At 43.4% G+C, this 23,781-nt stretch overlaps 3 protein-coding genes across 8 annotated transcripts; 2 read left to right on the top strand and 1 right to left on the bottom strand.

Moving 5' to 3' along the window:
* The first annotated feature begins 930 nt into the window (after positions 1 to 930).
* dnajc9 (DnaJ (Hsp40) homolog, subfamily C, member 9) lies at positions 931 to 5,123 on the top strand. Of its 4 annotated transcripts, XM_047334746.1 has the most exons (7): positions 1,010 to 1,103; positions 1,208 to 1,364; positions 1,409 to 1,653; positions 3,282 to 3,422; positions 3,772 to 4,026; positions 4,644 to 4,730; positions 4,815 to 5,123. In XM_047334746.1, the coding sequence occupies exons 3-7, from the start codon at positions 1,480 to 1,482 to the stop codon at positions 4,929 to 4,931; spliced, it is 774 nt and encodes a 257-aa protein (XP_047190702.1). In that variant the 5' UTR covers positions 1,010 to 1,103; positions 1,208 to 1,364; positions 1,409 to 1,479; the 3' UTR covers positions 4,932 to 5,123. The 4 variants fall into 4 exon arrangements, with proteins under 4 accessions (XP_047190700.1, XP_047190702.1, XP_047190701.1 ...); XM_047334744.1 differs by having other exon boundaries at positions 931 to 1,366; positions 1,433 to 1,653; XM_047334745.1 differs by having other exon boundaries at positions 1,018 to 1,103; positions 1,208 to 1,653.
* On the bottom strand, positions 4,985 to 15,369 carry fam149b1 (family with sequence similarity 149 member B1). 3 transcript variants are annotated; one of them, XM_035605163.2, is made up of 16 exons: positions 14,866 to 15,369; positions 13,770 to 13,886; positions 13,097 to 13,241; positions 12,481 to 12,629; positions 12,233 to 12,376; positions 11,367 to 11,525; positions 11,058 to 11,239; positions 10,814 to 10,956; positions 10,076 to 10,144; positions 9,514 to 9,620; positions 8,996 to 9,220; positions 8,036 to 8,147; positions 7,702 to 7,827; positions 7,411 to 7,492; positions 6,608 to 6,745; positions 4,985 to 6,507 (listed from the first exon to the last, which is right to left on the bottom strand). In XM_035605163.2, the coding sequence occupies exons 1-16, from the start codon at positions 14,910 to 14,912 to the stop codon at positions 6,425 to 6,427; spliced, it is 2,028 nt and encodes a 675-aa protein (XP_035461056.1). In that variant the 5' UTR covers positions 14,913 to 15,369; the 3' UTR covers positions 4,985 to 6,424. The 3 variants fall into 3 exon arrangements, with proteins under 3 accessions (XP_035461056.1, XP_035461055.1, XP_035461057.1); XM_035605162.2 differs by having other exon boundaries at positions 4,985 to 6,510; positions 14,866 to 15,367; XM_035605164.2 differs by lacking the exon at positions 10,076 to 10,144 and having other exon boundaries at positions 4,985 to 6,510; positions 14,866 to 15,364.
* A 56-nt stretch (positions 15,370 to 15,425) lies between these two features.
* On the top strand, positions 15,426 to 21,388 carry ecd (ecdysoneless homolog (Drosophila)). The gene is made up of 14 exons (XM_035605166.2): positions 15,426 to 15,829; positions 15,993 to 16,210; positions 16,299 to 16,416; positions 16,547 to 16,634; positions 17,107 to 17,285; positions 17,910 to 18,102; positions 18,315 to 18,443; positions 18,574 to 18,699; positions 18,804 to 18,889; positions 19,004 to 19,107; positions 19,478 to 19,733; positions 19,862 to 19,929; positions 20,018 to 20,244; positions 20,386 to 21,388. Exons 2-14 carry the CDS (start codon positions 16,006 to 16,008, stop codon positions 20,620 to 20,622), a joined length of 2,016 nt encoding a protein of 671 aa, XP_035461059.1. The 5' UTR covers positions 15,426 to 15,829; positions 15,993 to 16,005; the 3' UTR covers positions 20,623 to 21,388.
* The last annotated feature ends 2,393 nt before the right edge of the window (positions 21,389 to 23,781 follow it).

The raw sequence follows: 23,781 nt of genomic DNA, 5'->3' as shown, positions 1-23,781 counted from the left end.
TGTCCTTTAGCTGCCAAGTAAATACTTATATACTATATCACATATATACTTACATTTATACTTACTTATTCTGACCAAGTTGCAACCAAGGCCCCATAAGGCAGTTTAAATATTACTGCAGACATCATGACACCTGGCTGTATAATTCTGAAAATGCACTTGCCCTGTGCCAATAAAAAGTCAAAGAAATGCACATCATTATTATGATAATGTAATGTGTTACAATATATGAATACATAAATAACAATAATTAAGTTTTAATTTTAATTAGTTAGCAATCATCAATTCATATTTAGAATGGACACTATACCAGAGTCCAGGGGAATGCTTTTATTTATGTGCTCAAATTTTTTATTTGTTAAACTGTTTGATGCATCAAAAGCTCTAATCACAGAATAACTCCATGAAATCAGTATGATGAATTGGCAGCACAGTGAAGGCAATATTTAAATTTAAATTATCACTATCCCCAAGAACATATTACAATAGAATTACATTAAATATTTTTCATAATTATTAGAATGTATTGTATATGTTAATTTAATTATTTAAGATCCCTCTAATGTAAACATATGACCAGGTGAACCTCCACAGACCTTCCAATTAATTCACTTTTTTTTATGTTGTTGTATTTTTGTTTTGAACTTTAGAAATTATAAAATATATAAAATACATATATTATGTAACAGCGACGCCTGTTAGCGCTCAGGCACTAATAATAATAATAATAAGAAGAAGAATGACAATAATAATGACAATGACAATAATGACAATAATTATAATAATGACAATAATGATGGTGATGAAAAGATTCAAAGAAACTCACAATTAATAATAAATAAACTAAATAACATCGAAGTCCTACGTCACAGTCTGACGAACACGGTGGGAACCAATAAAAACACACGTTTGTTTTTTACGTAAGCACGTACGGAAGTGCGTGAGGGGCCAACGCGCCAAATTAACAAAGGCAAAGCGCAAACAACAGGATCGACTGAACTGGTTCTGAACTGGTTCTTCTGACGTTAGAGAGGGAACAGTCACCGGGCGACAGTCGGTCCAACCGGAGAGAGCCGTCCGTCGAACCGGAACCGGAGAGAGCCGTCCGTCGAACCGGAGAGAGCCGTCCGTCGAACCGGAACCGGAGAGAGCCGTCCGTCGAACCGGAACCGGAGAGAGTGTCCGTCGAACCGGAACCGGAGAGAGTGTCCGTCGAACCGGAGAGAGTGTCCGTCGAACCGGAACCGGAGAGAGTGTCCGTCGAACCGGAGAGAGCCGTCCGTCGAACCGGAGAGAGTGTCCGTCGAACCGGAGAGAGTGTCCGTCGAACCGGAACCGGAGAGAGTGTCCGTCGAACCGGAGAGGTGCGTCCGTCGAACCGGAGAGAGCCGTCCGTCGAACCGGAGAGGTGCGTCCGTCGAACCGGAGAGAGCCGTCCGTCGAACCGGAGAGGTGCGTCCGTCGAACCGGAGTGTCGGGATGGGTTTGCTGGAGCGGTGCCGGGAGCTCTTCAACACCCCCAACCTGTACGAGGTGCTGGGCACCAACAAGGAGGCGGCCGAGGCGGACATCCGGAGGAGCTACTACAAAGTGTCGCTCCGAGTGCACCCGGACCGAGCTCCGGAAGACCCGCGGGCCACGGAGAAGTTCCAGGTGAGCGGTCAGAGACCCACACTGGACCGGGGAGCAACGACCAGCACGTCCCCCACGTCACAGGAACATCGTCAGCAGTGTACTTGCAGTGTGTACTCTCACACACACACACACACATTAATAATCGTATGAGTATCACTAGATTGATAATACTGATTATTAGCTGCAGACAGCTCCAAGTGCTCTACGTGCAGTCAGGGTTCAGTCCAGTGGTTCTCAAGCTCCGGGTCGGGGCCCTCCAGGGGGTCACAGGGTCAATCTGAGGGTCTGCTACACCTACATGTTGTGTCACTGTCTGCACCTTTCTTCTCTTTCTGTTTTCGTGATAAGTGATGACACGTATGGCCACGGACAGTCGTTCACACAGAAACCATGTTATACGCACGATATAACTGTCTCAGAAATGATTGCGATAAAGAATGTTATCATAATTTTAAGACGGAGCTTGAGCTTGCGGTATATTGGTCCTGCACGAGCTGTGTCGCTGCTGAGAGAAATGTTATCCCAAGTTTAGACTCTGCGTTTAGGCCTCAGACAAAAGAAGCAATTTAAAGACGCGGTGCCTTTTAGAAAACTACTAAGGAATCCATATTTTTTTGACATTTTATAAACCAAACCAGTGATTTATTAATCAGATGAGAGGACGGAAGCAGCTGGACTGTTGTTGACATTCATTCTTATGTCGACATAAGTATATGTCAACATAATTGCTGTTATTGAGGTCAATAAAAATGATTGAGTTCATATTCATCTATCGTATGATGCGTCGATAACATAATACTCGTGACAGGCCTGGGTAAATGCTCATCAACTCAAACACATCTCAGGGGTCACATGACACAACTGTTGGTAGTCACTGGTTTCAGCTTCAACGACACTTAGTATTTTATAAGATTAATAAGTTTATATTGGTGAGAAGTGCAGGACTTCCCTTTGCATTGTGGTGGTATGAAGTAGCATGAGAAATATTCAAAAGCAAGTGCCTCAAAATTGTACTCAACTACAGTACTCGAGTATTTGTACTTACACTTGCACAAGTTGTGTTTTGACTTCAGAGGGAAATTGAATTTAAAACAACCCACAGTCCGAATTATTCTCCAAAGCATTATGTGCATCCCAGTTAGCGGAGGCTATTACAGTTTTCAAAAAAGATACTTAAACATACTCATTGACACGTATAAGATGAAGAGGCTCAATATTTAAATGTATTGTAGATTGTGATCTAGAAAAATACTGTTTTTATTTGCAAGATTATACAATTAAGTTTGGGGCTTGCTGTAAAGATTGAAGGGTCAGGACCAGATGAGCTTCTGCTTCTCACTGTCCCGTCTCGAACCCAAATACTGTACGTACAAGATTAATGTTGACTGGAGATTTATGTCTTGGAAAATGTTTTGTTTTTCTATATTGTAATTGATATATTGTGATCAGTTCAAGATAAATAAAGATCAAATCAAATGTGCTAGCAAATTTTTTACATACCATAACGTACAATACAACTCATCTGATATGTGACCTTTTAAAGCTGACAGTGACTAATGCCCCTCGGTAAATCAATTTTCAATAGCTGCAAGGGCTGCAGATGTGTGTAAAATAGATTTATCTCACCCGATCCGTCCACCTCTCAGGTGTTGGGGAAGCTGTACTCGGTGCTGAGCGATAAGGAGCAGCGGGCGGTGTATGATGAGCAGGGAGTGGTGGATGAAGAGTCTGACGCGCTGAGCCAAGAGCGATGCTGGGAAGACCACTGGAGACTGCTCTTCCCCAAGGTATCGGACCAACAAGGGTGTCCTCATTTTTTTTTTTCTTATCTCATTTAGTCAGTCACACACATTGCTTTGTCTGCGGTTGTGATGATGTGACACCTGGAGTGAGTCACTTGTATTCCAGGAATTTTATGGTACATGACATAGATTAAATGCGGTTCAAGGTTAATGTGTCACAGCAATTTGAGTTGTACCTCGGGAGAATTGTTTATTAATGCAAACTGCATGTTGTAGAGTCATAAAACAGGACGTTATCATCATTTTATAGCCCTGACCAGCAGCAACTGTCACACTTTTTTTTTAATAATGTACCTTGACAACCAGCTCTGCCTCTACTGCGTCCATCTCCCAGATCACAGTGCAGGACATCCTTGAATTTGAGAAGAAATATAAGGGCTCTGATGAGGAGCGGCAGGACTTGATGCAGCTTTACGTGCAACACCAGGGAGACATGGACGCCATCACCGCCTCAGCCCTGTGCTGCTCCCAGGAAGACGAGCCCAGGCTCTGCAGCATCATCCAGGCCGCCATCCAGAGCGGAGACGCCACGGCATTCCCAGCGTTCACCCAGGAGAGCGTGAAGAAGAAGAGGGCGCGCAGGAAGAGGGTGAGGAACACGTTGATGTCTAGGTTTTCTGTTGTGATTGTTGGATGGACAAATGGTGCAACTAAAGCTCCAACCCTTTCTACTTAGGTTGATTTCATCAAATTCAATCTAGAATGTCTCTCGTTAGAACGTATTCCTCCGCCAAGCCCAACAGTGTCCTTCTATTCAGTTAACACACTCATAGATATCAGTCCCCTGGATATGTCTGATTATTATTTTATTTTTCATCAAGATCTATGCATTATTTCTTGGGAAATCAGTGGGGGGAAAAACACGCTCAAACTCACAATGATAAAGGAAGTGATAAAAAAGTACCTGGATCTGCCTCTTTGTCTGGATCCATGCCAAAACGTAATGGGGTCTTTCATGGCCCATGTCCCATCCTTCCACCAAGTTTCGTGGAAATATGTTCTGTAGTCGAGAAAACGCACAAACCAACAAGCTAACTGGATACTTTAATGTCATCCTTGGCTCAAGTAATGACATCACTAATGAGATACAGTAAACCTGTACAGGTGAAGCATATGCCCACACGGACACACAGACAGTTGCAACAGATGCAGCTCTGGTACCTTTCTTTGACCAGTCTCAGTAATGTGCTTAAATTTGATTTTCAGGCCGACAGAGAGCGACAAGAAGCGGAAGAGATGCAGAAGGAGATGAGCCTCGGGGATGAGGACGACAGTCTCGTCATGATGCTTAGGGTAACAAACGCATTTGCACGAGTATGTGACCGATGATTCTTCCCCCCTTTCCTCTTTGACCTTCCCTTGTTTCTCATTTTACAGCAAAAGCAGCAGTCCAGAGAACAGAATTTCAACAGTTTCCTGTCTGACCTGGAAGCAAAGTACTCAAAGAAAAGTGGGAAATCTCAAAGAGGAGGGAAAGGGAAAGGGAAAAAGTGAAAATCATACAGGCTCAGGTTTTAGAAGTTAAAATGTATGTTATGTCATCTGACAATTGTTTAAAACTCTCCTTTATTTTGCATCGGTAGCTGTTGGAGCAACACTTAATTATCATCTTTAATTTCTTATCATGTATGTATTTTGCAGTCAGTCTTTCTAAACACAAATAAAGTTCATATTTATACATTTGTACATTGCTTTTATTCTTTTATACAAAATAGCATCAAAAGAAAATACACAGAAGAAACACTTTGATTTTCAACCTTTGTCACCTTTGTAGCATGGCTGCTGGCAGATATAATAATTTTATAAAAGATGGACGGGAAAACTGCAGTGAACCTGGTGGTATGTGTCAAAGCTTCCCCACTTGGCTATAATCAGGAGATTAAGATACATTTACATCAAATACAGTCATTTGTACAGTTATTTACAGACAGTTTCCTGTATTCCTACATTATCCTGAGAAGTAGTAAAGTCCTGTGATGCAGAGATGTTCTGCCAGGTCTCATACACTCGCCACATTCCCTCTTCTGATTTCTTATGGAAAACACAAAACTCTAAGGTGGTTTCTTTTGTTCTCTTCCCTGTGTGCAATGATATACAATAAGCTCTGGGTCAAAAGGTGTTTGAAAATTGTGACCTTATGAAAAGATACAGTACTGAACTCTCTGTCACATCAGAGAACATTAGTGGGGGTTTTTTTATCCCCTCTATCTATTTGGATGGATGTGCTATTACCTGCATAGTCAATTACTGACTGAGGATAGAATCCTCAGAGTGATTGACGAAGGCATTGTTGCCACTGACTGGCCCTCGTTCCCCTGACTTATGGGACGTTATATATCGGTGCATCTGTCACCACTAAGTACCTCCACAGACTGTCCAGGAGCTCATGATGCCCTGATCCAGGTCTGGGAGGAGATCCCCCAGGACACCGTCCCCCGACTCATCAGGAGCCCTGATGTTGTCCGGAGGTCATACAGGCACGTTGGGGCCATACACACTGATGAGTCACATTCTGAGTTACCATTGCAAAAGCCACGCGAATTGGTCAGCCTGTCATTGACATTCTTGATTGTCGGTGTGATTTTGAATCCAGCCCTCAGTGGGTTGATGATTTTGGTTTCCACTGACCATTGTTACGTAATTTTGTTCTCAACAAATCATACAATGTACATCAGTAAAGATGTTCAACTTGAATGATTTGTTTACCAAGATCTGATTTAAGTGTTCCCTTAACTTTTTTGAGCTGTGTAGATGTATACACAATCAGATCATACATATTTGAACGTATGTCTACACGTACAGCTCACGCCGTACATGAAGATGGAGTTCCTGTTGAGTCATTTGTGTTTGGCAGCCACATAAGCTGATTTGTGAAATAAAAAAAAGTCAGACAAAAATTTCGCCAAAGCAGCACAGTGAAAATAAAATATGCTACTTGAGTTGAGACAAGAAATGTTAAATGGGCACAGATGCTGTGGAGTGTTGGACTACAAGCCAAGTCTACTGGCTCTGGACGAGATGCCTCCACGGGTGTAAGACCGAGGTGGGACAGACACAGGCACCAGTGGAGCTACTGGAGAGAGGAAAACATGTCAAATGAATCAACATCCTGAGCTCAAAACGTGAAACTTAAAACAAGGAATTTCATCCATCGCTAATTATCTACTGACCTGGGACAGGGGCTTGGTGGTCTGGCTCCTCTTCGTCTTCGATGGGCGAGTGCCCCAAGGGATGGTGGGAAAATGAATCCAAGAAAGATGAACTGCTGATGCCAAGACTGACGCCGGTCACACCAATTCCAAGAGAGTCTGGGAAATGAAAGAATAAATAAGTGCATGAGTGATGTACTACAAAACCAACCTTACCAAGGCACTGGGTCTGTACATTACAAGCACAGACAAAGTAACACATAAGAAAAAATCCCATCAGGGGTATTTGTACCCCAGGGGTACGTCTGCAGTTGCCATGGGGAAAGCTGAAAGATTGTGGAATAGATAATAATTTCATCAAATGGATGGATGGTTGAAATGTAAAGCTAAAAGTAACATAAGATAATTAGGATTAACAGCTGAAAGAAGCAGAAATGTAATGATAAATAGTTTAAATAATTAGCTTAAAGAGTGATCCCAGCTTCCCCTGGTCCGCATGCCATTGTGTCCTTGGGCAACCACTTAAAGGGGCAGTAAGCGATTTTGGAGAAAGATTGTTTGTTTTTGACTGCACCCGGTCGGGGCTCGAACCCTCAGCCTTGGGTACGGGAGACAGACCTGCTAACCATGAGGCACGTGCAAAACCCCTGAGTCGTCGCAGCAGTCGCTAGCACGTCTCTTCCAAATCAATTCAAATGTACACATTTTGTAAAGGTAGGTAAGGTTGATGAAACACTACTTCACAGCTCAGAACCACTGCGGTGTATCACATCCATTTTCCAGCAATATGTTTTTTTATTCATTACTCCAGTTCGATTTCTGACCTGTGCCCACAGAGGCTCTGCCTGGCCGCCCCTGCCCGATGCTGTCCAATACTGTGAAGGAGCGACGGTACGGGGTGTCCGACTGAAAAGGAGGACAAGGGTCAAACATACTGTCATACAATTCATTAACCACACCATCTAACAACTTGGAAATATAAACGCCATATTGATAAAGAGCTAAACCCAATGGTTTGAAAAATAAAAGTAACATGGCAGTTTCTCTACATAACAGACATACCTGTGATAGTAGGCTGTGTGCACATGTATTGGGTGATGAGGACGAGCCCTTACCCTGTACGTGTGAGTGGTGTTGGGGCGAGAGAAGACGTCCAACAGGTGGAGACGATCCCTTGGTATTGAACCACCTGCCTCGTCGTTGATAGCACTGTGTGCGCGGCTGGACGAGCCTTTCCGACGCTGGACCGATGGAAAAAATATGTTCAGATACGCAGAGTTTATAAAGTTGCAACAGGCGTTTTACTGCGTTCAAGAAAATGATCAGTACATTGAATTAATGCTCAAGCACAACAGAATTTTAGGCTGTGTACGGGTCACTGGTAAATCTTTTAGAAAGTTGTAACGTGATCCTAGTTGTCAAACAGTGTATTTTGAAGTGGTGCTGTACCTGTGCAGGTTTGGACTGAGAGGAATCTGGGTCCCCGCTGCTGATGGGGGGAAGAAGTGTGTTTCTGCTCAGAGGCGACAGAGGAGACGACAGGTGGTCACTGGCCGTGGGTCTGAGGAAGAACATATAAGTACATAAATATCATAGTTTGAGTTTTTGTGGTGCACCTATGTCACTAACATACTGAAGACAGGCGTGGTCAGTGAAAACTCACTTGACAAACAGGATGACAAACAAAGTTAGAATTTGACATCTTGTGAGATACTTTTCAGTGAAGGACGTGGTGTGTTTTGTTTTGTTTTTCACATATTGGACATTTTGGTAACTGCAGGTGTCACCGTTAATGATGCAGGTAGTATTATGTCACAATGTTAATATCTTTAAGTAAAGTTACAAACATAAGTATTGTTTATGACTCATTTGTTGAGGATAATGAAACTGATTGTTTTTTTTTAGGATTTGTTCTAAATGTGCTTATTCACTTTACTGCCTATAGAAAGATGACATGATCACTAGTCTAATATGTGTCCATTGAATATGAAGAAAGAGTCAGGATATGGTTAGCGTAGCCTCTTTGAAAACAAGAGGAAACAGCTGGAGACTAAAGGTAAAAAAAACAATTTCCATGTTAAATCTTACTTGTTTAAAGTGTAGAAGATACAAAGGGTAAAACCAACAAGTTCTAGTTTTTTGCCTGACTATTTCTTGGTGAAGACTGAGAAGTTGAGGTTCACAGTGGTGACAGTTAAATAAAATAAAATAAAAGAGAAATTAAATCCACAAATGTTTTGATACATCAGCTCAGTCTTACTGTACGTTCTCAATTAACTCTAAACAAGAAAGAAAAAAAAAGAAGAACATTTCTTAAAATGTCATAATGTACCATAAAAAAAAATGTACAGTTCATGACAAGTTCAGCACTTGGGTTGGTATCACATATGAAAGTTCTGTTCGACTCACAGACGTGTCCCGCGGACGACCTCATCCATGGACCCCGCTGTGCTGAACTGACTCAGACTGGGCACCAGTGGCAGGAGCGTCCGGGGGGGAGGGTTTCTGCGTCGAGCTGACTGTGCTGGGCGGGACAGCGGGGAAGAGCTCTGCTCCAGGTTTCGGCGAGGGCGGGGTTTGCTGGAGGGGACCGCGCTGGAGCCCGGTCTGTGGGATGCCCGTTCTTCTGGCTCGCTGTACGGGGAAGAGAGAGTGAAACACAACTGATGAATGGTGGATTTGCACCAGCTGCTAAATGGCTGTGTAACGATGGCGGACAAAGACGTGATTGAGGATTTGACAAATCTTCTTCTCAAAATACAACGTGTTTGCCTGTAAATAGAAACCAGCAACTGTGACACAGCTATGCCTCTTTTTCCTTCACATTCAAACATTTTGGCAAAACACAAATGTGTGGTGGCTGTGCCATTGTTTGCTGCTTTTCTGCACTGGTACTAATTAGTCAGAGGAGCAAAATGTATCCATACTGGTTTCTCTCAAGCGCACTCCTCTGCTGCAGGGGGATGCTGTGGATCACAATGAGGTCGTTCAGGCTGTGCTGGGTCGCCACTGCTCCAACTGGAACCCTTCCAGCCTGGGGAAGGGTGTGAGATGAGGGGGAGAACGTAATGACACAGAAGGGGGAGGGGGTGTAGCAGGAGGGCAGGTTAGATACAAAGAATTGATCTAGTGAAGGCCAATGGACATATTGTTATTCATTCAACATGTGCAATACAGTATAATCTCCAAGAAATGGTTATTTATCATGCAGTAGTTCCCCATATCTGCTATACCACCAAAATCACATTCACAACACTTACAGTGCAACAAAAGCAAGAACTAACAGAACAGAGCGTTTCCAACATTCTCATTGTGACAGAAAGAAAACCAACGTAGTTTGTGTTGAAATGAACTTGCAGTTAATTAAAAGGAGAAACCTTGGGGGAGGCATTTGTGTTTATCAACAGGCAAAAGCATGTTTACTCTAGAGATGTGGACGGCATGCACACAACACGCCATCATTTTGGCTCTAAGTGAGGGGTTACATACAGCGGACGGCCTTTTCTGCTTTTTGGATTTCCGTCTGGACTTGTGCTTTGAGCCCCTTGACTTTGTGTTCTTTAAAAGGGGAAAAAGGCATGGACAAGGGAACAGAGTGGATATAGAAGAAGGGAAGGGAAGGAAAAGGGTAAAGACAGATATAAAAACAAAAAGAAACAACAAAAAAGGAATGAACAAATGGAAAGAAAGGAAAATAGACATAAGACACAAGGCCAACAGAACACAACAGAGAGTAAAGAGGGAAGGAAAGAAAAACAGTGACACAAGTTAATTGGCTGGAAGCATTGAAAGACTGAAAGAGCAACAAGCAGGAGTGAAGAACAATCAGACTCTAAAAAGGTCAAATTTAACTCTTTTAAGGCCTCAAATGACTCACCTACATCTCTTCTGCCACAAACAGGTTTAAAATCAGGAGGGATTAAACCTCAGTATTTGTACGCTGCTCTGCACTCGTGCTGTATTTTAAAACTTTGTGCCAACTTAGTTTTCTCCTTTTCTCCTTTTATTTTCTAGTTACATATTGCAGTGATCATAGGGGAGGAGAACTCAAGGTACATGCAAAATGTTTCGAATATGTTTCATTGCATCTGTTAAAAGATTCATTTAGAAAGATTACAAGTTTTGACTTGAACTCCTGAACTGTTGACAGTGATGCGAATATCAGTGGGCTCCCTGACTTTTCCCCCATACACCCTGATGCCTCTCAGCCCCCCTCGGACCACTGACCTGGAGCTGCAGGCCTGCTGTGAGCGGCGGGCCCCTGCTCTGACCGAGTTTGGGCAGCAGCGTGGGCAGCGTGGAGAGCAGCATGAAGGGATTCTGGGAGTCTTGGTGCACGGGGCTCAGGCTCCCAGAAGTCTTTTCATCGTCTGCCAATCACACGTTCAAACAGTGTGCATGAGTATGGACGTGTGTTCATGTCATTTAGGCCAAATGTATGCAAAACAGTAAGAGAAGAAATCTGTTCTACTTGAGGTGCAGCATTCCCAGTGGCGCCGAACTAGCTCTTTCATCCAGCCAACCAGCTGCCGCCACACATCATCAAAGAGCAGGTCAAGAACAGCTTGGTAGCGACATCGATATGGCGAGACAGGGGGCAGAGAGTGATGCTTCCGACCTGACTCTGAACAATCCTGCGCCCACTTGTCTTCCCTGTTGACGACAGATATGGGAAACTACACTAAATAAACTGAACGACACGTGGAAAGCATCTGGGGTTTAGAGTTAGTTTCCGGTAGAAGATCAATTCTGTGTTGCATGAAGAAAGTGAGAAACTCACAAGTCCCTGCTATCGAAGGCCAGGTACTCCTCCATGAGACCCTCCACTTCAATCACTCGTTTGTAATGACTGCTGGAGCCGGCGGAGGCGCTAGGGGGCCCGTCCGGCTCTGCTGAGGAGGACGTGATCAGTGCCGCTCTCCTGCCCTGCACATTCAACCTTTCCACCAAGACAGGAGCACAAATAGTTAAATACGTACACATACAATCATATACTCTCAGACACAAGCCGACACTGTGGTCAATAAACAATAAATAAACCAGCATCCAGCTGAGAGCTGCAGGTTAAAACACAGAAGGAAAACCCAGGGACAATCTTTTGCTCCCGGGAACACACTGTGTAGTGACATTAATAAAGTGACTGACGAACTCCACTGTGTCCAACAGTGCCACTGCCTTGTTACAAGCAGGACTTGGTCTGTCAAACTTGACCAACAAGCCGGAGAATCTAGGTCACAAAACCACAGAGTCGGCCAGGACTCCTCTATAATTGATGCACCAACACCAGTCGTCTGGACAGCCCGCCAACAGCCACTCAAGAACCAGATGAATAATATTAATACTAATAGCAAACTTCGTTGAATAATAAAGCGACATACACTTACTCTTAGAACACTGTCCAAAGCACACATGTTGTAGATGGGTCCTAAAGTATTCTCAGTTGGCAGGATTTTATAATATCAAAAGGTGAGGAAACAGGTTTCAAGCAATGAACAGTCAATGACTGATTGATGGACCAAAAAATTATAACTATCACAAAAATAGATTCTGCCTTAGTCCCAATCACAATAAAACTATACTTTAGGCTCCTGTAGGTTAAGAGACATACACTGCAGCTTGAACTCGGTCAGTGAACTTAAAACGTACTCTTTGCCTCCCTCGTCTGTCTCCTGGGACGTCACCCTGCCCTCGGTGCCTGCTGCTGGGCTGCTGGTAGAGATGCTCATCCCTGAAGTCGCGTACCACTGGAAGCCCTCATCACTGGGATACACCAGCTGAGTCCCGAGGATCCTTCGTGACACACATACAATGAATAAATGAGTTAAATGATTATGATTTCATGCAAAAGAGGGATGTGGGTTTTTTTTTCAGGTAGGAAGCGGTGGATAACTTACCGCAGATGAGGGAAACGTGTGGCCCACTGCTCACATTCATCCTGCAGCCCCTTGAGTATCCCGCCACCGCTTCCTCTCCCCTCATACAGCTCTTTGTCGATCTCCCCAAACATTTGCTGCACTTGTCGTGACGCTGCCTTGTCGAACTCCTGTGGGACAGTACAACAGAAACACGGGAAGAAAAGATAGACATAGCTCTGTTCCTATACAGCAGCTCTACTATTGAAAATTCATCAGTTATTGGCAACACGTTGCTCTGCTTTCTTTTTTTTTTATCTCACAGCAAGCTTTGTGTGCATGGTAATTAGCTCCTACAGCCCCCTGGGATGTGTGTATGTTTGTGGTCAAGCTGGATTGTTCAAAACACAAGCCAGAGACAAAGAGGAGAGTTAGGATTGAGTTAGATTGTGTAACATATTTTTTTTTTCCAGAAGCAGCTTGATGACAACAAACTGAATAAATTATTGATATCTGGTAAAGGGACCAGCTGAGGCTAAAAAGTACAGAATAATAACAAACCAACACTCGGTGGAATCCAGCCTTTATATACAGAGAAGTAGAAGATAATCAAGGCATCTTCCATATGACGTTAGTGTGCCTGTGTGAGCAGACTTACATCGTAGCCCCAGGAGAAGACAGAGCTCCTCTCTGTGGATATACCAGTGCCTGTGGAGCTGCGGAAACCAGACCAGGACTGGTTGGAGTCTACAGAGAGGACGGTGGGACAGTCGGAGTCGCCGGAGGCTGCAGACGTCTCTGAGCTACATAGACAGACCAAGAAAGAGACGTAATTATTTTACTACTTGTCATGACAGGGATATAGATCACAATCTCACTCCTGCATCAACACCATCACCTCCGTCACACATACCCAACTATATTCAAACACCTTGACTCTTTGTGTTGTCATATCAACCAAGTCGCTGTCGTGTGGATATGGAAATCTTACTGCCGGTTGCTGCTGACATAGTCATGGGCAAGGTTTCAAAGTGGAAAATAAAGGTCAAATGTCAAAGTAACTGAGCCTGTCTCATTATTTATTCTTTTAATTGCATCTGAAGGAGGAAATGTGATATCAATTAATCCACTGCTTCTGAGTGTCTTGTTTCACACAGTGAGCAGCTGGATAATCAGTTGTCCACACAAGATGGTGTAACATTACAAAACATGCAGGCAAGAGAATATGTGTATTTAAGTATTTTCGTCTTGATCTCCTCTATTCTGTGTGTTTGTGTCCCAGCAGAACAACCCAGGCCTGTCTGCCTGTGGAGCAACCAGGACTCAGTCACCTGTTGTGTGTGGAGACAGATTCCTGGAGGTCATGGAGGTAGCGCTGAGGGGTTTGGTTATCGTCTGCTTCCTCTGGGAGAGGATGGTGGTCGAGACTGCTTCGAGACAACCCACGACTGCACAAGAGACCGATCAGAAACAATGACAAAGTGTGAGTGTATGAGCACAGTTTGGGGAGGACATCAAGTAAATTGTGAAAACAGAGCGACATGTCCAATAAAATAAAGGATATGGTCATGATGTTCTATATGTCTCTGGTGCTTCTTCATCTTTATTATATTTAGTGTAAGGTGTAATCTCTTGAAAAGACCATACTGGAGGATTTGCACATCATAGCCTTTAAAATATAAATCATGTGTGAAAACATAGAAATGTTGTCCCTTCACATAATGAATAAATACATTTTTTTGCTCATTTAAAAAAAAAGAAGTGTTTTCTAGACATCATATACTGTATACATTAAAGTATATGTAATCCAAGCAGACCTTGATGAGACAGATGAAAAATCAATAAAAATATGATTTTAATATCACCAGTGTGTGTTTCTGCAGTGTTCCCCTAGTTCAAGACATTTTAAGAGAGGTTTAAAGGCTATAATTTGTAAATTATCATAACATAGAGAAAACAATATGAGAGACATTAATGAAAACCAGAAACGACATAGAAAGTGCATATCTGTATTAATTTTTATAGAACAGGTTTGTCAGTACGTCCAAGAAGTATATAACAATGATTCCTGATAATGCCGTCCATAAACCATTGTCCACGACCTGGACAAGCAGTAGAAACTAGATGCATGGATGGATCCACTAACCAATCATGAAGTTATTAGTCCACCTCAGAGGTCACGTCAGAAGTCTGGAACAAAATGACATGGCATGCTTCTAACAGAAACATGCTACAGTCAACAGCACTAAATATTTACGATCTTTGTAAATAGCTGACCATTGAAGGCCTTTTGGGAAAACAAACCAATGCAGTTAAAGACCTGTGGAGGATTGAAGACGACACGTCCGTCACTCACCCTGTGCTCGGCTGCTAAAAGAGGGAATTCCAGACATGGAACAAATGTGACCTCTGATATCTGGTACTCACATCTCGAGTTTGTGTGATACAGGTCTTCTGTTGTATCGTGAAATCATCCTCCTCCGTCTCGGTGTTATCCACTCAAGCCCTCGCCTCTCATTCTCTCCACTTCCAGGGCTCGCTGGGAACAGTTCGGAGGGAGGGTTGACATTTCCTCTTGTCCGCCGATTGATACAGCTGATTCAAGACCGCTGCTCCCGCTGTCCCGGGGCTCTGGCATCAGATGCTAATGCTGTTTGTTGTTGGATTTTTTTTTTGCAGCTGATGTGAAAAGGAAGTTACATCTCAAAATACGCTATCTGACGTTACAGGGACGGGCAGACGAAACATCTTCGTATGACTCCACAAAACACGTTTCCACTTTGCCGGACTACATTAGCTCTTTGTGCAGTGCAGTCAATCAGGACTTTATCTTAAATAATACGTGTGTAATGTTAGCGTAGCTAGCTGTCGTCGCCTCAGAGTATCTCCCTAAGCTAATGCTAGCGGTAGCCCCGCCGACAACAGCAGCACGGCTGTCATGGATACGCAGCTGCGCTCTCCCGCGGCCACACGGGAAATGGATTTCGTCCTGCCACAGAATGCCCGTTGCGCCGTCAGCCACAGCACTACAACTCCCAGCATTCATTGCGTCAACGCGTTTGCGTCTCTGAAAAAGTGTCCGCTCCTCGTTGACGGACTGAACTCAAAATGCCCGTTGTTATAAATGATTTAGTTTGAATTAAATCCACGCCAGGCACGACATGAAATGTATATGTAATGACGGCTATTTTTTTTTATATCTGTATCTATGATCTGTAGATCTGCGAAAATAGGTCAACATCAAACTGTAGGAACTATTTATTGCATGCTTGGGGGTAGTCGAGGGGAATTCGCAGTAGGACTATAACAGTGACAGGAGCCCGAGGAGCGTGATAGCGATATAATTGAGTTTCAACATTGACACAACAGAAGAGTTTTAAATCAAGACGAAGTAAGCGTGGCCGACACTACCAACCAGAATGACTTTGATATAAACCAGTTTCCTTTCATAACTAACTTATCTGACACTTTGCTCACATTCAGTCCAGACATGTGATACACAATTACATGGACGCGTGTCTCACTGCCCCGCTGTCTGTGTCTGTGTGAACCAGGCCCCTCACCACGATGGACGCCCTGCAGAGGAGGGGGACTCACGAGGACACGGTCCTGTACAAGCTCTTCCTCGTCCAGCCCGACGGCTCATCGTCACGGCGGCCCGAGGAACAGCTCTCACCTCTGGTGGAGGAGATTCTGGCAAACGTTGCCCCACTCTTAATGCAGTACATCTGGCAGCATCAGTCGTTCAACCTCAGGTTTCATCCCGAGAACGGTACAGTCTCGTCCCCGGAGACCAACTGATATTAATATTGGTGAATGTTACCCACACTAAAGAAGATGCGTGTTCTTGTCATCGGCAGGAGGGGTCCCTGCTCACATCGGAGGCAGCACTCAGTTTGGGGACAACGTGGAGGACGAGTGGTTTGTGGTGTACCTCCTGCAGCAGATCACCGAGACCTTCCCAGAGCTTGCAGCCAGGTGGGATGGAAAGTGTTACGAGTTCACATACAAATGATTCAATTTTCCACATTGCAGGGCTTCAATACGGAGTGCTTTCAGTGGTTTTACACCCATGTGCGTCTCTCTCGTTCCATGTTTGCGCCGGTAGAGTTGAGGACAACGACGGTGAGTTTATTCTGATCGAAGCAGCAGATTATCTTCCCAAGTGGCTGAACCCAGACACCAGTGAACTCAGGGTGAGCTGTCCAGATGAGATGCTCTTTTACATTCCATCAGATTTGTTTAATTCATTTCATCGTTGTGTTCTTCTCAAAACAACCCCAGTGATCTGGGTTCTTGTTGACGCCTTCAAAAACAATTCGGCTTCCAAGACTTAAACAAAAAAATATTTCCATGCAAGTTTAGGAACAATCCATTCTCATCACTGATTAAACAACACTTTTTTGCCTTCTACTATCATCCAATAGCTGTCAGTAAAAAGCTTCTCATCAGTCAACTCCATAAATATTCCTTAGCCCTCAGTGAATAGAGCGTGACTGCAACACATACATAATGTACTTGGACAGAATTTCATCTCAGTGAATGTTTACTTTAATAGCAGCATTTGTGGGTAATTGAACAAGGCATGAAAACCCCAGGTATGGCCCCTTTGTAAGTGTAATACTTAGTTCACTTAAGACCTAAGTTGTTACACTCAATCTCTTGCAGGTCTTCCTCTATAAGGGAGAATTGCATATCCTGCCCTGCCCGACCAAATCCAGTCCAGTGGGCATCTCAAAGGATGTGGTTCCCAGTGTGCCACAGGCTCTGGCATTGCTCTCCAGCCACCCAGACGCCTGTCGGGCCAGTCCCAGGATTTGTTCAGCCCTGAGGAAAAGACTGGAGGGGTGAGAGGACGTCACGACAAAAGTCTACTTTTGTTTCACAAATGTCAATGACAAATGTATATGCTTTTTGTGGCAGAAATCTTGATTTCCTCGAGAAATGAACAAATAATCATTCAAATATAACAAGTTTGAATACAAGTCATATTTAATTGAATCAAAGTCAAGAGTACAACAGAGTCTGTTCAGCTGGTTCATAGGTCTGACCCAGATCATACGGAAAAGACATCCTAAATAGCCAGGCCAAGGCGGCCCGGTCAACAAGAATGTTGTCCTTATCACCACTCTGAATTCTTCTTCCTGGCCCAAATGTCTTATTACCCCTAATTAACCAGCTGTTCATTAACCCCTTGAAAACCACACTTCCCTCATCTGCTTTTCTACTCCAGGCTCAGCTAATTATTACCTGTCGTAAACAGTCTTTCCCACATACCAGAATCACAATTTAAACAGAGTCTATGTTAATACATGATTATATGAGAAATTTACATCACACTTTCCACAAGAGATGCCATTGACACAAACTCAGATTCACGACAAACTCAATTTGTATCTGAGAGTATCAGGATATGATGTGAATGTATCCTAAATGACAAAAACATATCGGCCTTTTTACTTTCCACTCAGGTACCCAGAGAAGATTAAAACAATTCTCCACCGTGCCCATTGCTTCATCCCTGCTGGCATCGCCCAGGTACTGGCGCAGCGACCAGACCTGGTCGCCCCTGCAGTGTTGGCTTTCTACCTGCGGGACCCAGTAGATCTGCAGGCGTGTCGGAGCTTCAAGACTTTTCCTCCTGATACAAGAGTCCTTACCTCGGTACGCATGAACGAAAAGCTGTGGTGAAGGCAAAGACGAGAGGCTCACCACCTTTTAAAGGAACTGTATTTATTTCAACATGTTTCTTCTGTGTTGTGTTTATTTCATGCACGATACTGTGATTGTTGTTTGTGTTTTAGCTTTTCTCCTGTATGTTTCAGAGTTTGTGGAATGTCTTCGAACTAACCTTGTACTTCTGTCTATATTTCCAGGTGACATTCACCCGTTGCCTGTATGCGCAGCTGCAGCAGCAGGAGTTCACCCCAGACCGGAGGAGCGGCTTCACCCTGCCCCCTCGCTCGCATCCCCAGTACAAAGCCCATGAGCTTGGCGTGAAACTGGTGAGCCACCACTGGTGTTTTGCTCTTCATTCTGGTCTGTCTGTGAAATTAAGGCAGCTCGTAATGAGTTTTAAATCTTCCCTGTCGATTTTAATATCTGTCTCTTGTCTGTGTGTGACCCTGCCCTCAGGCACACGGCTTTGAGATCCTGTGCTCCAAGTGCAGGCTGCCGTCGTCAGAGCCTGGTGCCCCCATCAGTTGTAACCCTCAGTGGAAAGGCTTCATGGACAGTCTGAAAAAGAATGGCTACTTCGGGGTGAGTCGCACTGTTTGAATGGAGGGAGTTTGGAATATTAGGTTAAACATAAAGGTCCAGATTTTTGAAGGTGCATTCAACTTTTTCATTGTTTTCAAATGCAGGGAGAACTGGAAGGTTCTGCCCGTTGCAGAGAGCTGACACAATCAGCAGAAAACTTCTTCAAACAGTCTGTCGCCTCAAAGTCAAGGTGAGGACGATGGTTGTGTCTTTGTGTATGCAGCGATGAGCACCATGTGACTATACATGGCTGTATCACCATATCGCGCATGTCTGAATATAGTTTCTGTGTGTGTGTTGTCAGTGCTTTGTCCCCAGGTGAGGAGATTCTCCAGCTTCTGCAAAGCTGCACTTCCTTCAACTTGGAGGAACTGAAGAAACAAGAGTCACAGCTCCCCCAAGAGGACAGTGAGTGAAAATATGCTTTCAAAAACAAACTGTAATACACTCCGTATTTGGAGACTTTATGTTAGCATTAAATTAATTGCACATAGAAGAGGTTTGATATTTGTAAGTGGCAGCATGGTCAATCATATCCTCCTTATGATTTAGGAGATTGTGGCCCTCACTTGAGTCTCTCTGTGGAAATGTGTATTTTACTCACTATAGAGAACATATTTCAAGGTCTGCTTGACTTTGTCTGTCGCTGCCACCTGGGATGTTATGCTTCCTGCCAATTCCTTTCAGTTTCTGTCCTTTTGGTATGCGTCATCCACTCTCTATCCTTATCTCTCTCAATCATTTCCCACAATTAATTTCTCTTTGTGTCTGTCTCCAGGTGACAGCTGGCTGGATATCACAGCTCAGGATTTGGAGCGTATGTTGCAGGAGAGGAGTGGGGTGAGGACGGATGTTGGCAGCCAAAACTCTAGTTCCACCAAAGGGACACAGCATGTCAAGGGTGTGAAGGAGAGGGGAAAGGGGACAAAGGACGAGGAGGAAGAGGAGGCCAGTTACAGCCTGGTAGCAATTAGTCAAGGGATGAAGAACTTCCTCAGCGCCATGTCGTCGCATGAGGGAGCTGAACTGCCCTGGTGAGACAGACAGACCAGTAGACCTGAGTGATTTGGTCAATATCTAGTCAAGATCATCAAAGTTTTATGAATGGTTTTAGATCTAGTTAATTTATTCAGTTGTCACGTTGATTTTGTTTTTGTTTCAGGAGCAGCTCAACTCATCCTTTCAGTTTTGAGCCTGACTCGATGGCCGCGGCCGTGGACAGACTGCTGGGTGTGTGGATGTTATGAAAGATATGCAACAGTGAAAATCACTGACAAAAATCTTCCCCTCTTTACTAAATCAAATCTCCTTTTTATAGGAAGTAAAGAAGAAGAGCTGGATTCAGATGATCTAGATGATGATGATGAAGATGATGATGATGAGGAGGAGGTAGAGGAGGAGGAGGAGGAGGAAGAAAGACAACCAGGGCCATCTGTTCATGGAGAGATGAATGGAACAGAAACATTGGAAAGTCTGAGAATATACATGGACCAAATGGATCAGGAGCTCATGGGCACTAATGTGGGAAAAAGCTTCCATCAAAGTGTAAGAATACAACGTCTGCATATCATGTTCCCCTCTGCTCAGCCTCAACATATTCCTTTTCTAAACCTCTGCTCTTAAATTAAGAGAATATTCAGCGTGATTATTGAGCACATTGATTAACTATATCTGTCCTTTCTGCAGAATTACAACAAGGCAGACCTGGACAGTGGCTCCCCTCATGTCTCTGCCACAGGCCGTGTCCCGAGTGAGGGGGGGGTGGAGGAGACGGAGGAGGACATCCAGCCTCTTGACGTGGACTTAAACCTGATCTCAAACCTGCTGGAGTCCCTCAGCTGCCAGGACGGGCTGGCCGGCCCAGCCTCCAACCTGCTGCAGAGCCTGGGCTTACACCTGCCCCCCAACTCTGGTTCCTCGTAACAGAGTGAGAGTACGAGAGCTGTCATTCCATGGACGGTCCTTCTGTGGCCGCAAGCACTCGTTCATGGTAAATGTGTCCACTGGAGTTTTCACTGTAGCCAAATGGCTTTGAAGACATTTCCAATGAGGCATTTTCAAAAATCTTGTTTTAGGTTTTGAAACCTGCTTTGTTTGCAGTTTACAGGTAATAATAGATGTACACAAAGTACAAAAAGACAAAAAAACTCATGTGTGCAGTAGATAAATTTACTTTGACAAAATAGATTATTGAAAATTATAACACATGACAAAAAAATAATAATAATAATATGATATATAAAGGGTATATTTCATTCATCCACAACTTTTCATAGCAATATCCCCATCAGCTATCTAAGATGGCGTCATATTAATGGCAGTGTTTAAAGAAATGCACTTATTTTCGGGTTTGGTTGCACTGTACAAACATGTTCATGTCTGTGTTGCCAAGAATCTTGACAATTATTAACAAAGTTTGTTTTTTGTCTTTTCTTTACTATAGTTAATCATGGAAACTGTCTCTAACAGTCTTGTCTAAGTGTCTTGATCCTTTCAGTAAGTGTCTGAAGTCCATTTTTTTGTTTTTATTTTCAAGTTTCAAGTAACCGTAAACTGAAGGTGAAATATTCTACGTTTTTCCCGGTGGCTCTTTAATACATGCTGCTAGTGTTGAGATACATGTATTGGTGGTGTTTATGATAAAACTTACATTTGGTGGTCCGAAACAATAAATATTTTTTCAAATAAACTTATTTTAGTGTGTTATTTATTAAATGTGCACAGATTCTTCTTGTTGCACCACCACTGGAGCTGAACATTATACACATAAGGTTTCTAAACCTGTGAAAGGTAAAACAATAACTTCTTCTTTAACGAATACATAATAATATAATAACATAAATGGTTCCTGATAATAACTTACATTAGAGATTGCCGCAAGCAACATTTAACTCTCCTCACCATGACCTCTATCCATGATGTGTCTTAGTTGTTTCTCTGGTTAAATATTCATTCAGTCAAGGATCTCGGTTTAAATATTGTCAACACTGTTAAATAAATGCAATGAATTGCCTGTGTCCAGGACAAACGCGCTGCGTTCAAGAACAACTTCCACAAAGCGGTGTGGTTGAAAACTGAAACATGGGAACTTAAATCTCTCAAAGACTGTTTAGTGTTATGACACAAACGGCGTCCAGAAGTCTGTGATGACTATCAGGAACAGGAAGTATTATCCTCAGTTTCTCATGAAAACAGGTTTTTGTTTCATTGTTTAAGGGCTGGATTTGAATGGGAGGTTCACGGTCTGTCTCAAACCAATGTTCTTTACCAGGAGGAGGAGGAGGGGGGCAATCTTTGTTTAGGAGGTTTAGTCTTGAGATGTTTTGGTCACAGTATCACAGTATCTTTCTTCTATTGAAAAGAAGAAGAAAGTTAAAAAAAAAGTTAACTTAAGTTAGTGATGTCAGTGACTTGCATATTTCTCGCTGGCATGGTCCTTTCAAGTGAATCTACAGAAGCTAGAAGAGTGGCTGCACCACCTGCCGCGCCGAGTGGAGCACTGCGGCAGAAAGTGGTGATACACAAAGAGCCGACATAACAACCAGGACGTTCAAAACCATCCCCAGCAGGAGAATAGCAAGCAGGTATCCATGGAAGAGCAGGCTGTGCCAGCTGCCCCGACTCAGCACCTGCCAGGGGCCGTCCGGGTGCAGCAGCCACAGGACGCCCAGCACCCCGCTCTGGTTGACCAGCTGAGTGTAGTAGATATCAAAAATGGATGTTTGGGCAGCAGGGGAGTGGCGGCGCTCAGCATCAGACACCTTAGCCAGCCAGGTCAGAGAGAGACTGTGGAGGATTAGAGCCAGAGGAGCGTACATGTACTCCAGAGGTTCCACAACTGAGAGACCCTTGGAGACTGCAGAGAGAGAGAGGGAGAGAGGGGAGATTCATTAGAGGTCAATTTGTTCTGCAGTGAAGAACCATCTATTTGACCTTTAAATGTCACCTGAGGGTTTACCTGTGGTGACAATAGATGTCCCACTCAGGAAGGAGGTCAGAACAGAGACGTGGACCGAAGGCGGCGATGCCAGCTTCAGGGCCAAACTGAAGACGACGGTCAACAGAGGCAGCAGAGGCAGGGTGAGGGGGAAGAGGCCCGAAGACGGATTGCTGGCCTGGGCCCACAGAGCCAGCACTGCATGGAGGCTGTTACAGATGGCTGGCACCAACAGCCTCTCACCCAGGGACCTGGAGTAAAGCTTCAGAGGCACCAGACCCAGCACATGGAGGAGATTTAAGATGAACAAGGAGATCAGGACCTGGAAAAGAAGTCATTTTGAAGCATTACAGTATATATATATATATATATATATATATATATATATATATATATATATATATATATATATATATATATATATATATATATATATATATATACATATTGTACTAGTTGCTTCAACCTCGACATACATGCAAATTATCCAAACCAATGATCAGCTGACTCTGTGATTAGTCCATTCATTTGATTAGTCTGATCATATAAAATCTTTCAATAAAGTTATTCAATCATTTTTATAATTCATCAAGCAAATATGCAAAACATTCTAGCCTCTCCTTTTACTATAAATTGAAAACCATAAGGTCCTGTTGGACACAACAAGCACAGAAGACGAGCTCTTTAATAAACTGTGTTGGACAGATTCATTGCAAATGAAAAAAAACTAAAACAGTTGGTTGCGGCTCTAATCTTCGTCATTAAACTATTTTCTGCAAGGTCATTTCTAATCATGTTATTATATTGAGACTTGACCTTGTAAAGCTAAAAGACACAGTTTGAACGACATAGTTCTTTTCTATTATAATCAATGGGGATTATAATATTCTTTGCAGGAGATGATGCATGTTTGGTCATATTTTAAATGCTCACCCACATACCAAACTCATTTATGCCTGATTATGCTGAAACATTATGAATGTTCATGACAGAAAATACTTGAATGGAGGACTAAATCTAATATGAAGGCTGGCGACCTGTGCTAGGTGTAGTTCCCCCCATGACCCTGAAAGGAAAATCAATATAGCTAATGGGGGGATGGTAGATATGAGGTGGAATGTCCCAGTCCCACTCCTGTTATTCAT

Source organism: Scophthalmus maximus, chromosome 10, assembly GCF_022379125.1.
Source record: "Scophthalmus maximus strain ysfricsl-2021 chromosome 10, ASM2237912v1, whole genome shotgun sequence".
NCBI classification, from domain to species: Eukaryota; Metazoa; Chordata; class Actinopteri; order Pleuronectiformes; family Scophthalmidae; genus Scophthalmus; species Scophthalmus maximus.
Note: the sequence above shows the minus strand (reverse complement) of the source record. Positions and strands in the feature narration are given on the sequence as shown.

What these genes read in the sequence shown, in the direction of transcription:
- dnajc9 (XM_047334744.1), top strand. Translation starts at nt 1,480, where the DNA reads ATGGGTTTGCTGGAGCGGTGCCGGGAGCTCTTCAACACCCCCAACCTG. An exon ending in GGAGACTGCTCTTCCCCAAG is followed by an intron (nt 3,423 to 3,771) that starts GTATCGGACCAA and finishes TCCATCTCCCAG; the next exon opens with ATCACAGTGCAGGACATCCT. An exon ending in GTCTCGTCATGATGCTTAGG is followed by an intron (nt 4,731 to 4,814) that starts GTAACAAACGCA and finishes CTCATTTTACAG; the next exon opens with CAAAAGCAGCAGTCCAGAGA.
- fam149b1 (XM_035605162.2), bottom strand. Translation starts at nt 14,912, where the DNA reads ATGATTTCACGATACAACAGAAGACCTGTATCACACAAACTCGAGAT. An exon ending in TCTTCTCCTGGGGCTACGAT is followed by an intron (nt 12,630 to 13,096) that starts GTAAGTCTGCTC and finishes ACTGTCCCACAG; the next exon opens with GAGTTCGACAAGGCAGCGTC. An exon ending in CAGAGCCTCTGTGGGCACAG is followed by an intron (nt 6,746 to 7,410) that starts GTCAGAAATCGA and finishes TTCATTTCCCAG; the next exon opens with ACTCTCTTGGAATTGGTGTG.
- ecd (XM_035605166.2), top strand. Translation starts at nt 16,006, where the DNA reads ATGGACGCCCTGCAGAGGAGGGGGACTCACGAGGACACGGTCCTGTAC. An exon ending in TTCCCAGAGCTTGCAGCCAG is followed by an intron (nt 16,417 to 16,546) that starts GTGGGATGGAAA and finishes TTGCGCCGGTAG; the next exon opens with AGTTGAGGACAACGACGGTG. An exon ending in AAAAGAATGGCTACTTCGGG is followed by an intron (nt 18,700 to 18,803) that starts GTGAGTCGCACT and finishes TTTCAAATGCAG; the next exon opens with GGAGAACTGGAAGGTTCTGC.